We start from the raw sequence: 14,789 nt of genomic DNA on the forward strand, positions 1-14,789 counted from the left end.
AATTTAATGGATAAAAGATATATGAGTCTATTTTCAAGGAAAATTAACGGAACTTGATTTGGAGTTTCGTAGCTCCAGCTATAAATAATTTAGTGACTGTTGCTCAGGAAGACAGCTTGCAGTGAAATTATGATTATGTGGTAAACATTGACAAAAATTTGTTAATGAGTTGCTTATTGATTTCTTATAAGCTTACTATGATCCGTAGGTGTGGTTGGCGAATATTGTAAGGGATTAATCGTAGTTCAGATTTGAATAGTTAGATTAACGTGTTAGTAATCCAATTGTAGGCGGTTCGTGTGTGGATCTCAATCAAGATATCGTCGCAAAAGCAGTGTGTAACTAACACCTCTTTCTTAGTCTAGATCGACAAAAGTCGAAATGCCGAAATGCCGAAAACCGGTATTTTGTAGATTTTGAGTGTCAGAATGCTCGTGAGGTAAATCGATTAATGTTTTTGGTAAGTTACAATGTTTGACCGCAAAGTGCATGATTTACGTGCCTCGATATTTTTGGGCCTAATGGGCCAAAATTGGAATGATGGGCCAACTGCCCAATTCAGTAAGAACCCTCGGTAGTGATTCATTAGCACGTGAAAAGTAGGAATATGCATGAAAAACCCTAAAATAGATAAATTACTGAAATACCTTTAAAAGTGGAAAATTTACAGTTTTACCCCTAGTAGATAAATTACCGAAATACCCCTAGGGTTAAATTGACCTAAATGCATGTTTGACTGTTGTTATTTACTGCATGCCATGTTATTATCTCGATGTATGGGATGGGATATTGATGGAGGAAGTACTGAAAGTGGCTTGTCCACGTCTTGGAGGCTTTGCCTCAATTCTTTGATAATCTGAGCAGTTAAGGCAGAATCAGAAAGTGTTAAATTTGGGTGGGTTGAGCTATTCCCCACATGGAGTGTATGGCTGGTACGGGTGGAGTGTAGTGGTTGGTGGGTTGAGTAGTCTCCCCAAATGGGCTTGCATATGTTTACTGATGTTGCATGTATTTTGAAATGGGCCTATGGGCCATCTTTATTATCTGAATAAGGGCTAAGGCCCGGTTATTATAATCTGAAAAGGGCTCGCCCAAGACCACTATTACCCAAATGGGCTTGCATATGTTATTGATGTTGCATGTATTCGAAATAGGCCTATGGGCCATACATTATCTGAATAAGGGCTAAGGCCCGGTTTATTGTAATCTGAAAAGGGCTCGTCCAAGACCATCATTACTCAAGCCCAATAGGCTTGAGTGACTTAGGCTTTGAATGGGTTTTCCTTACACACCGAGTTTCCCCAAACTCACCCTTTTATTTTCATCCACGCAGAAATCCCCAACCATAGTGGGCTTGGAGCCGTGAGGGAATTGGAGTGGCCACCGCCTCGAAAGTTTGATTTTCCTCTCGTGAACTGGACATCCTTTATTTACGTTTGAAGTTTTGGGTTTTTCAATGTAATAAGGCCGCTTAATTATTTTTGATGGTTTTAATATGTATTACTAAGATAGGTATTACTTATTTTAACTGTTGAAACTGGATAGCTTTAGGGCGCGTTTTCAAAAACAACAGTTGATTTCAAAATAACACGACAACAAGCAAAGCTTCCGCAATGAAAGTATTTTCCAAAATTAATCACTTTTCCTAAAAATGACTTAATCAAATCGGTTTCCTAGAAATATCCATGACATTAAGGTGTGGCAATGGCGGTATGCATGTCTAGGATTGGACCCGAAGGAGCTTGGTATAGCGATCCGATGGACTCACCACCTCTTTTCCGGTTTCCTACCTGGTGCATAGCTTCCATTCACTTTAATCCTTAATGAATTAATCTTTTGAACATCAAGTACGATTTTCTGGACTTAGAATGGAAATTTTTTTTTTTACGTTTTGATGTGGCATGCCGGATCCGGCCATAACTTCTGGGTCGGGTTTGGGGTGCTACAAATATAACATACCTTAATATCACATTTATAAATTAATAGAACAATTAACTTAACACAAAATCCTGTTATCACAACCATGTCAATGGTGAGAACCTTATATATATAAGTCATATAACCATTCAAAATGTACGCGATTATTCAATAACAAGTCATAATATAAAGTTGGAAGACATGAAAACATTTACAAGTCAATCACAAAAGCATTATAAACAATTCTCATGTCACTTAACCATCAAGATTCAACCCAATGAACTATATGAACAGATACGCAATTTTCCACCTAAAACATGCCAGAACACTCAACCGAGCTAATCCAACCAAGAACACGCCTAGGAACTAAGTGCCTAACTCATAAGCTAACGTCCCTCTAAAAACATGCCTGGGCACCAAGTGCCAAGCTCGTAGGCTCACATCCTCCCCTAGAAACACGCCAAAATCACTGTAAAAGGAACTCGGTAATCTGCAACAAATGTTGGATTCTGGTATATTTAGTTTATAATATCATGTCATATAACATCATCTTATCACATTTAAATCTTGTAAAACGTGCGAAATAATCTATTGGCATGCCAATCTATATCATATCCTATGTTCGTTTGGGCTCGATACATATAACAATATAACACTTTTCAATTTAATCCATTTTCTCACCTTGTATCAAATGGTAACAACTTACTTGCAAATATATATTCAAACATATCCATAATTCATAAATCAACTTAAACATTACAAATTATATAAAAAAAAAAAACTATACTATATGAACTTACCAGGGCCAAACAACAAAGACATTAGTATTAGGGACTACTCAACAATTTTCTCTTTTCCATGATTATCTATCGGTTCTTGATCTATACAGTAATTTTATTTCAATTTATCAGTCCCAATAACATTAAAACATCTAATTTGATGCATATGACTTCCTATTAACAATTTTCACAATTTCTCTAAAGTTGTGCACTTTGTTCAATTTAGTCCCTAAAATCGAACCAAGCTTATTTTTTACATTTAAGCCCTAAACCATAGTGACTAATTCAATATCATCCCTATGCAGCCCTAAAGTATTGGAATTTACAAGACTTTCAATCCAATTTTAATATTTTATCATTTTAGTCCCTAAACACAAAACTAATCAAAATCACTTTACAAAATAGTCATATTTCATCATCAAACTTCAAGCTCAACCCTAAAAAGGTAAAAAGCTTCAAGAAAATCAATGGTAAGTTTCCAAAACTTTAAAAATATTTCAAAATAGTCCCTCGGCTAGTTAGATTAAGCTATAATGTCCACAAAAACATAAAATTTACGAAAAATTGATAGCCGGAGGACTTACATGCAAGGACACAAGTTGCCCGAGCTTCTTTAGCTGATAACCACATAGTATTTTTGGTAGGAAAGAACCAAATGAAGAAGATGAAAATTTATTTCTTTTGTTAATATTAAACATTTACTTAATTACCAAATTAACCTTCAGTAAATATTTTAAATTTCATTTAACCTTAGCCTTAAACCGTCCATTAACATTCATCATGATCTAATTACGAAATAAATCCTCCCACTTTAACCATTTAAGCCATTTAGTTAATAAAAATCAATACCGATTAACTTTCATAATTTAGTCATTTTTTCTTTAATTAACTAGCTAAACACCAAAATTATCGAACTAAATTTCAATATGATGCTCTAATTCCCTCGTAAATATTAAGTAATTAATATTTATGGACTTACACATCGAAATTATGGTCCCGAAATCACTGTTTCTGACACCACTGAAAACAGACAGTTAAATCTTGAGTGTCTACAGTCTGGAGTTTATAGCTTATCTAGAGTTTCAAAAGTAATAGTAACTAAATTAGGACTGACATCAGAGTCTCAAATTTTAATTTCTCTAAAGAAAATCATTTTTAAAAAGTTTTTGGCATGGTTTTTTTCCCCCCAAAATACCCCATTTATAATGCATGTATGTAGACTCATTCAATATTCCACAGTCCGAGTTTTATAAACCTAGCTCTAATACCACCAAATGTAGCGTCTCCAATCCGGTCTAGACGTTATGGACGAATTTGGAAAATTATATTGGCCATCGAAATGTCCTAGTAAAACTATCGGAGCTTACAAAATAGTCATTTTAAAACTTCTGTTTATTTTTGAAGAAACTTAACGTGTTATCTTCTTTTCAGTAAAAGATATAATTTATTTCCAAAATGATAGATGTTAAGGTTTTCTGAGCAAGGGTTTGATTCCCAATTTTATGTATATATTTTTTTTTCTTTAAAGAACTATTCACTTAGTAATGCAACGGAAAAGTGATATTCAACACAGTTTTAATGAAAACTGGATTTCATGCAAAATTAAATCAAGTTTTCACTGCAGCAAAATTGACTTTTAGCGGTGTTTTTTAAGGTCTTTAGCGGTACTTTTAAGTGCCACTAAAATTATTTGCGGCGTTTTTACAAGGGCCGAAAAAACGCCGCTATAGATAACGTCGCTAAAATTTGCGGCGTTTATTTGAAAAAACGCCGCTAAAAGTCATAAAATTCAAAAAAAATTAAAATATTATAAAATATTATAAAGGTCATGAAAATATAAAAATATAAAATTCATTATCGAATATTGAGAAGAATAATATCCAAAATTTCTATTAAAATTTTAACTTTAAAACTAAATACAAAAATTAATGAATTTAAATTTAGAATTTAAAATAATAAATTAATAACACAATTAAAATCCAAAAGTTAGAACTCACTTATCTTAAGTATTAAAATAAAAATAAAAATTTAGAATCAAAACTAAAATAAATAATAAAAATTAGATTAAATATAAAGATATCAATAAAATAAGATATTATAATGAAGTTCCTTAAATGAAATAATGGCTTAAATCATAACCATGTAAAATATAAGATTTGAATATCCATTCCCATGTGAAATATCAACATTGATTATTTAAATTGATTAACTAAGTCAAAATTGCAATTTGTGTTTTTCTTCTTTCAACTCAAATAAAAATAAAATATTGAAACAAAACAATAATATAAAAATAGAATAATTAGTTGACACGAGATTATTATTAAGTATATGTAAATATGCAAGTAGACGATTACAAAATAGGGTGTAGTTTTTGATCAACTAATTAGTTGATCCTACTGCAGGTTCTATCTATAATCTGCTTAACTAACATACAAATATAAGGCACTCTAATACTTTTTTGCACATAAAATATCTAAAAGTCACACCTGAATTCGGATTCAGAGCACATACGGTGTCAATTGCATATTGATCAATATCATCCTTATTCGCTGCTGCAATGCCTCCCACAAGCATTCGTAGAGGTAGGAGCTAGTCATTATGTGCCTTCTGCAAATTGTTCTTGGACCGCAATCTAGTGTAGTTGATTTTTCCTGTTCCATTTGCCACCAGTCAAAACATAAAAGAGCAATTGCCACACAAAAAGAAATCATCAAAACGATATCCAGAAAAACAATATACAGTTAAATTATGAGAATGCAGAAAATACAAAATGATACCGCTGTTCTTAGATCCCACAACATTACTTTCCCATCATAAGATGAAGAAAGTAAATAAAGAGGAAACGTATTGTGCCACTTGCAAGCTGGAATCCAATAACTATGTGACGAGAACTGAAACACAAGTGTCGATGTTCCTTGAAAAGTAGAAAAAAAGTTTCAAGTGAGATGGAGTTTTAGTGGTTTCATGTGCCTACACATGCAACAAGAAGGAGAAAAAGAAGCGAAAAGAAAAAAATGAAAGCAACCTAAGAAATAGTATCCTTTTACCTTTTTTTCTCAGATGAACAAAAATGGTACATCCAAAAATGGAACATCCAAACATCAAATTAACAATAATGATTATGACAAAGAGCTCATTCAACTAATTTGATATAATTTAATCAATTAATTCAATAGTCAATTAACAATATTAACTATTGTGGTTAAAATGCTAAAATTTATATTTTTAAAATATATAAATTCTAATAATAAAATTCAAATCAGCATTTTGATAGAGTCAACAATACTAACTGATTGAACTAACAAATAACAATTAAATTAAATTATGTCAAATCAAAGTATAAGGATTAAATATTAAATTTTAGCATGATAGAGGAGAAAACTATAATTTGACCATTTTATTGGTTATTTCAATTTAATTTCAATTTATTCAAATAAATTTATATTTTAAACTATTTATACATTATTTATATTTTAAAATTTAGAAAACTAAATTTTTATTTTTTTATTTTATAACTAATTTCTTTTACAAATATAAAAATAAAAATTATTTAAATTAGTAAAAAATTAAAATACTTTATATAAATATATTTTAAAAACTAATTAATCAAATGTATACAACGTTAACTAGTGCTAAGAAGTGGTATTTACCTCACATAGCAAAGATCTTTTAGTTTGCACCATATCATTAAAAATAAGTTCAAATCACAAATGATCAACACAAGCAGCATACTTCTTGATGCCATTTCTATCTACCTAATCCTCATTAATATATTTTATATATTTCTTATGCATCATGTTCTTTGTTTTTTTCCATTACTTTATACTATGTTTTATTACAATCTATGCTAATACGATATGAATGAGACTTAGTTTGCAACAAGAGGACAAGCATGGATGTAGCCAAATCATCTAGCAGATCATAAAATATGGGACTACAGTACAAATTCTATTTAATAGAATTATACTGAAGATGGATATTCTTGAAGAAAAAAAAGGCTTCTTAACAATATAAACCAAAAAGAAACTTACCCTGGGCAGTTCCAATGAATGCTAAGCAGCAGTTTAGAAATGCATTCAGCAAACAGAAGAAGTTTATGAGATTATCATAAAGCAGACAATGGAAATGATGCATGGAATTCTCAAAATTTGGCGCATACCTTCCAGTACTATATGCAGGTGATTCAATACCTTTTTGAACACCTTCACACAGTCTAATGTCTTCCATCTGTGTATTTTCCTTGGTTATTAAATAGGTTTTGGAGGTTGCTGGATTAACAGTAAATTTTGAGCATACAAACAAAACCAGAGATTATTTGCTAGTACCTAAACTTTTTCACTATCCGCTAGACTTCTCTCAATGAAAGCTTTGTCATCCTAAGGCCAAAACAAGAGCTCGGTTAAATAGGAACCATATTACCAATACATGGAAAATGAAATGAGTTACAGAATACATGTCACACAGAAAATCTTCTCTATAATAAAATAGAAAAATGGTTGAATTCTACAGACTGCAATTATGGCTAAAAAGTAGAAAACATCAATATTATGTAAGAGGAACTTTCAAACCCAGGTTAATGTCAGCATCCCACACACGCATGCACTTTGAAATGCCCAACATACATAAACACAACATTTGAGAGGCTAATGCATATGAAGCCAAGCATAAGTCTCCTCTAAAACAACATTACCTATTATTAACCTTTTATAATCTAAAACTTACGCAAAAATAGAAGCATGTATCTAGTATATGTGCAGAATTCAGAGCTCAAGACATAGAGGTCCAGTAAAGGATTTTGTGGTATATATATGCCTTCACTACTCTTCACATAGACATATTCTTTGCATTTAATATTTTCCATCCAAAAGTTGAAGGAGCTTTACACCTAAACCATTCAATGATAACCAACAACACTAGATAGTTTCAAGAAAGTTCAATTTGGAATTAGAACAATTCTCAAGGTGCCTTATTTATAAATGTTAGTTTTAGTTTCTATAATCTATATTATTAACAACACTTAAGTTATTGAGCCCACGAAGATTATATACTGTCAATCTAATGAAAAGAAGCCGAATGGTTTCTTTATGCAGGATAAGATCAAAGCCGTGATCAAAACAGTTTTTTAAACAAAATATTTTCATAATTCACAGCTTTATGTGCAGAATCTTTTACATTTTAAGCAAACGCCTAATTATATTTTCACCAATACAAAATCAGACTTTTTTTTTGACAAAACGAAATCAAATATTTGATACAGGGAAAAGAGACAATTATGTATATGCATGTGTGACTGAGGGCAGGTGAACAATGGTTGATGCAATCATCATTCTCCAAGTACATATTGTGCATAGAGAAGCACATAGACATGGCTGCAGAGTGACACTCAGTATCTGTAATCAAAATGCTACTATTTTCTTTATCTGGGATAATATGGTGCATGCATTAGATGGTTGTTTTACTCGGAATTACGGTATCCTTCCTTTTATTCTTGAACAAATAACAACAACATCAGGAAATATGTCATCCTTCGCCTACCCTTGGAACAGTAGATGGAAGAAGCAGAGTCCTTTAAGATGAATATAAACAACATTCTCTTTTTACATGATGCATTTATCCTTTCTTTAATAGTTGCAAGTGTCATAATTTACCTTGCTCAAATTATCTAGCTTATAGGTACAAAATAAAATTTATTCACTTGCTTACTACTATGCATTGTGAATACTATGTTTTCACATGTTTGATATTCTAAAACTACAATGAGCATATAATATCATATAATAAATAAAATTACCTTAAAAGAAGCTTCAAGCATGTCCGTATTACATTACAAGCCAAACAAATAGCATTTTAATCTTAAATATAACTAGCAGAAAGGTCAGACCGAAGCATACTGAGGTGGTATATGAATCAAGTGAAAGACCAGATGCAAGGCCTTTGTGTGCAAATGGCACATGGTAACCACCATCCAAGTAGTTGTCGCAGAATACCTGTAAGTAAAAAAAACAAAATACAACTAGCCATCTCCATGTATGTTCAGCAAGCTTTGGACAACAATCATATAATCATTAACATGGAGAATATGCAATTTAATATTCAAGACAACATAATGTCGTTAGTGCTAGTGATAATAATAATTAATGCTTTATCAGAAGACAAAGCATACAGACAGCATCATTAAAGCTACAAGTAAACTCTATATATCATTTAGGTATTATCATAAAAAGCTAAGAGCAAGAAATTAAATTGAAGGAGCTTCCATTAACCACAGAGACGCACCTTCCAATTACATTCTATGATGTACTCAAGTCGACAAACATAAGTTAGTGTGGTATCAACTCCATTAAGGCTAAATAATTCAGAGGAGCTACCAAGCCATTCACTTGCAACGTTGTCAGTATCAATATTATCCTTTTGTAAAATCTCATTGTCCATATTAAGAAAAACAAATGGTCCCCAAGTAGCAACTTTAATAGCTACAAGTCCAAAAATCCTATCATCAATCAATGAATAAAAATAGCAGGATCATGATGTCTGTCAAGACAAAATATGTAATGCCTTAATCTAAACCTGATAGAAAAAACTATGATCTACTAACACAACCTAAAGGAATTTGATTTAAGCAACTTGATAACCATTTCATTCGGGAAGCCAAAATTTTTTTATTTTTAAGATAATAAAGAACTAAAACGAATGCACAGTCATTTTCAAGCAGACACCCACTCCTCATCAATATGTACTTTTGTAAGTGAAAAATGAATAAAAATGCCAAAAAAGGCAAAGGTGCAAATCTTGTACCATAGAATTTCTACTCTAAATCATTATGCAACTAAATTACAGCCAAAATTTTCATGCTATGCCTTCACATTTTTCCAGAGAGAAATTTTATAAGAATTTTTGAACTAAAACTATTTTCTTATTTTCACATATTGCCTCTTAAAAAAAGAACGTACCTTCTTGTCAACATAATCAGCCTAGAATCTAGCAATAGCTTTTTGGTAAGGGTCAGAAGGGAGCAAAGGAGCTTTGTCATGCCTTACCTCATCGATGTACTGAACCTGAATGAGCGACTTACAAACAGGTTTACCGTTATGGATAAGAACAGGGATTTTCTTATAAACAGGGTTCGTCTGCAGCAGTAAAGCACTCTTGTTCCACAAGTCTTCTTCCTTGTATACATACTTTATCCCTTTCCCAGCCAAAGCAATCCTGGATCTCATCCCAAACATACTTGGCCAGAAATCCAGCAGTACTACTTCCTCTGCCATTCTTTTGATCTAAAGATTCAAAAACTAAAACTAAAATCTTGGGTTTGTTCTTTTCTCTCTCTGATTCTGAACTGAAGGGGTATAAGTATGTATATTTATAGGCAAAAAAAGGGTAAGAGTCCTACTTCTTTCCTGACATAATCACATAAATCAAATGAATCTGGAGAAAGAGAAAAAGAAATTTTCTCTCGCGAAAACCCCAGATATTTTCATTTTTCTAAAAGTTTATTTCCGTTGATAAATATGCTAGAACCTCACATATATTAAAAGAAAAAGAAACAAAAAAAATGTTAATCTTGCATTCTTTACTATCTTCTTACTTTATATCAGCATTTACTGAGACAAAAGCCTACACAAATCAAGCATCTTCGACATCAATTACAAATAAAAGAAAAATAAGATCGATCAAAATTCAAATAAAAATCAACTATAAGCATGAATTACTCGAATATTTACCTCTTCTCCAATATTGACAGAAACTCTAGATGTTGAAATACCTGGCCGAATCGCTTTCCCTAATACCTGAAAAAAATTGAATTTTTTTTTAAATATAAGGGCTTTACTTAAACGAAGAACTATTAAAAAAAACTTATGGATTTGGGTGAAATTTAGGGATTAGGAAAAATATAGAGAATTAGAGAAATCTATTTTGGGGTTTTGCTGGAAATGGCTAAACGTTTAGGATATCTGTTTTGGGATTTTGGGGGAAATGGCTAAGTGTCGGGCATGACACAAGAAGATGAAATTTAAGAAAAAAAGGCGACGCCGTTTTCATAGTGTTTTTTGTGGCGTTTTTTAAAAAACGCCTCTAATGCCCTTTTTTGTGGCGTTTTTTTAAAAAACGCCACTAATCTCTTAATTTTCATATTTATTTTTATTTGTTATAATTTGGAAGCCATAATAATTAATTAATGATAGTCAATATTTAATAATATATATATAAAGTTTATCTATTATCTCTTAAATAATTTAAACTATAATTATAATTTTAATATATTAAGATAAATATTATTTCTTTTACAGTTATATAAGAAATCGTTTAATATATAAATTAAATAATACTAATTAATCTAAACCCTAAACCTCTAACCCTTACCCCTAAATCTTAAATCCTAAATCCTAAACCTTAAACCCATAACCTATATCCCTTAACCTTTAAACCCTAAACCCTTAACACATAACACCTAAACCTTAAACCCTAACACATAATCCCTAAACAATAATCCATAAACCTTAAAATATTAACTCATAAACCATAAACCCCTAACCCCTATCCCCTATCCCCTTAACGCCTAACCCCTATCCCCTTAACACTTAACCTCTAATCCCTAACCATTAACCCCAACCCTTAAACCACCCTTAAACCATAATCCCTAGACTCATAATCCATAAACTTTAAAATAGTAACTCATAAACATTAAACCCTTAACCATATACCGTAAACCTTAAACTATAATGATAATTAATTCAATATTTTAAAATTAATACTATCTCTTTTACAATTATATAAGAAAATATTTAACATATAAATTAAAAATAATTAGTCATATATCAAAATCTTTAAAATTATTTTAAATAATAGTTTTAATTAAAACTTTAATTTTGATTTAATCATACAAATTTTAAAAATAAATACATCAATATATTTTTCTATTGGATAAATATAAATATTTATGTATGCAATATATAAATATAAAATGATGTTAGATCAATAATTGTGTTAATAATTTACAAGAACTGGATTAAATTAAAGTCCATGTATACAATTGCACACTAAACCATTGTTAGAAAAAGAAACATTTACCGGGGATTTTGGATTTCGAATTGGGAAAAAAGGGGTGATTATTTTAAAGATTCAGATTATGGAAAATGGGGAAATTATCTCTTACATAACCATAAACCAAAATCCCTAAACCTGTAATCCATAAACCTTAAAATAATAACTCATACACTTTAAACCCTAAACCCTAAACCCTAAACCCTAAACTATAATGATAATTAATTTAATATTTTAAAATTAATACTATCTCTTTTATAATTATATAAGAAAATATTTATCATATAATTAAAAACACTAACTAATCTAAACCCTAAACTCCTAATCCCTAAATCCTAAACCATAAATCCTAAAACATAAACCTTGAACCATGAACCCCTCACCCTCACCCTTAACTCCTAACCCCTAACACCTAAACCTTAAACCCCAACCCTTAAACCACCTTTAAACCATTGTACAAGTCCAATATTGCCCATACTTCTGACAACTCAGCACTATCCCCTGACCACCCCCATACCATCTGTCACCACCATGCCTCTGCACCTGCAAAGACCAAGGCAAAAAGCATGACAAGAATAATAGAAAAAGTTTGTAAAATGGGTTATAAAACCCGATTCAAAAAGCAATGTAAAGGGGGGGAATTTTATTTTTTTTTCTTGGTTTTTCGTTTTTTTTTATGTTTATACGAATGCTCAAGGGAAAATATTTAAGTTAGAATATCATACTTGTACAAACAGTGATTCGAACAATACAAAAAATCGAGCATCTAAGGTGATTACTTTTCTTTTACATATTTCATTCTTGTATTTTAGAATTTATATTCTTTATTTATTTTAAAAAAATAAATATTTTCATAATAAATATTTAAATAAAAAAGGAAATATTAAAAAAGGGGGAAGAAAATTACCTTTTAAATTTTTACCACCGCATGCATGTGGCCGTGACGGAGAACGGCGGCGCACGTCATGGAAGTTCAACGAGCATGGCTGAAATCGACCAGAGCCATAGAAAGAGGAGAGCTTTCTCTTTTTTAGAAGCGTAGCAAAAAAAAAAAAAGGTCAAAATTTTACTTTTATAAGGAATCAAAAGCGACGCCGTTTTGAGCCTTAACCCCATGGCCAAAACGACGTCGTTTCACCCTTTAAACATTATGTCCGACCATGACCCAACCCGTCCGCCTAGGATCCACGTGTTTTGGTGCGGAAGGGCTAATTGCGCTTTGGCCCTTCCGCATTTTATTATCTTTCAATCAAGTTTTTAATTATTTTAATTTAACCCAAAATACGCCGTGATTTACAATTTGGTCCTCGTCTTTGCTTTGCGTTTTGACCGAGGGATTTATCGTACTTTTGACCCTCCAAGTTGCACACATATTATAATCTCGTCCTTTTCTTTTTATTTTGTTTGAATCAGCCCCAAAACTTTGTTTCTTGTTCAATTTTAGTCCTTTTTAGTTTATTTTCATTTCTTTACTATTAAATTAATTAATTTTGATGTTTTGTATTATTATGTTTACATTTATTTATCGTTGTTGTATTATTATTATTAGTATTATTAATATATTTTTTGTTATATACGTATGAACATACTTTTTACTATTTCACATTATTATATTTATTATTTATTTTAACATATTATTATTTTACTTCCTTTACATCATTATTATACTTAGTTTTTGTGTATATATTATATTTTCTTTTTACTTGACATTTACTATTTTCATTATATTTATTCATTACTTATTATTATTTATGTATATATTTTTTAATCCCATATTGTGTATAGACATTTCTAATATGTATTTCTTTAAATAATATTATTACGTGTATGTTTTAATATATATATATATATTCTTATGTGTATATTCTTTTAACAGATGCTATACATATATTTTTATTTCTATATTATGTATATGTATATTCTTATATACCCTTATATATTATATGTATATTTTAGTATTATATTTTTATATCTATGTTTTAATACCATACTATGTATATATTATATTTTATTATATATTAGTACACATATTTTATTATACGTATGTATATACTTTTATATTAATATTATTTTCGTATATCATATTATTCATTATTATACTTATTATTTTCACTATTGCCACTTATTATATTATTTCAATATTATGTACTATTTGGTGTACATACATCTTTTATTATGATTATTAGTGTATAAATACATGTTTTTTATATTCCTAATATATATCGATATCGTTCATATGTACTATGTATATATACATATACATATTTAATATTACTACACATATGTATCTTTTAGGCATTATATTTTCATACGTCATGTATATATATACGTACATTATATTTTTGCATGTCATCTTATGTACATATTATCGCTATTATTATTGCTAAGTATATTTTGTATTTATTCATGATTTGTCTTTATTTCTTTTGCAAATGTCATTGTTATTGTTATTCAATGTTCTAGTATCCCATGTTAATATTTTTTATTCATAATGTCATTATTCACATCATTTATTTATTTTAAATTCTTACTTTTGGAATCTTTTTCTAATTAATTTTAATACATAAGGCAACATGTCGGTTTAACACAAAGTCGTTGATTTCATCGCTATGTTGGATGAACATCAATCGACTCGTGTTAAAACGGTATGTCCTTCTCAAAAATCTAAAGAATTGAAAATTTCTCATCTTTTTAATCGGATCTCGACTAAATGTTACATTGAACTCGTATTTTGAAAATCTAGACAACACATGTTTACGAGATACCAATTTTGGGCGTCATGAGGTGCTAATACCTTCCTCGTATAGCGACTCCGAACCCCAATTTTTCTCTGGACTTTCACGTAGACCTAAATTTGGCCTTCTTTTTGTTTTAAAATAATTTTATTAGGTGTCCGATCACACCTATAAAAAGGATCGATGGCGACTCCCTTAATGAAATCGAAAGTTGGTTTTCAAATGTTTAATAAATCGCCACAATTAGCGACCAACCGAAAGCTAAGCTAAATTTTTACGTCGCTACAACCATAATCCCTAAACCCATAATCCATAA

The 14,789-nt window shown here is 30.5% G+C and overlaps 1 protein-coding gene across 6 annotated transcripts; it reads right to left on the reverse strand.

Annotated features, from left to right (window-relative positions):
* Positions 1 to 4,995: 4,995 nt before the first annotated feature.
* Positions 4,996 to 10,677, reverse strand: LOC108453600 (ribosome biogenesis protein WDR12 homolog). 6 transcript variants are annotated; one of them, XR_008283357.1, is made up of 6 exons: positions 10,418 to 10,677; positions 8,588 to 8,683; positions 7,022 to 7,072; positions 6,856 to 6,923; positions 5,474 to 5,610; positions 4,996 to 5,347 (listed from the first exon to the last, which is right to left on the reverse strand). XR_008283357.1 is itself a non-coding variant. In XM_053028939.1 (3 exons), the coding sequence occupies exons 1-3, from the start codon at positions 6,921 to 6,923 to the stop codon at positions 5,195 to 5,197; spliced, it is 327 nt and encodes a 108-aa protein (XP_052884899.1). In that variant the 5' UTR covers positions 6,924 to 7,808; the 3' UTR covers positions 4,996 to 5,194. The 6 variants fall into 6 exon arrangements, 1 of the variants encoding a protein (XP_052884899.1); XR_008283354.1 differs by having other exon boundaries at positions 7,022 to 10,310; XR_008283356.1 differs by lacking the exon at positions 10,418 to 10,677 and having other exon boundaries at positions 8,588 to 9,664.
* Between the last annotated feature and the right edge of the window lie 4,112 nt (positions 10,678 to 14,789).

The sequence above is a fragment of the Gossypium arboreum genome, chromosome 5 (genome assembly GCF_025698485.1).
Source record: "Gossypium arboreum isolate Shixiya-1 chromosome 5, ASM2569848v2, whole genome shotgun sequence".
Lineage (NCBI taxonomy): Eukaryota > Viridiplantae > Streptophyta > Magnoliopsida > Malvales > Malvaceae > Gossypium > Gossypium arboreum.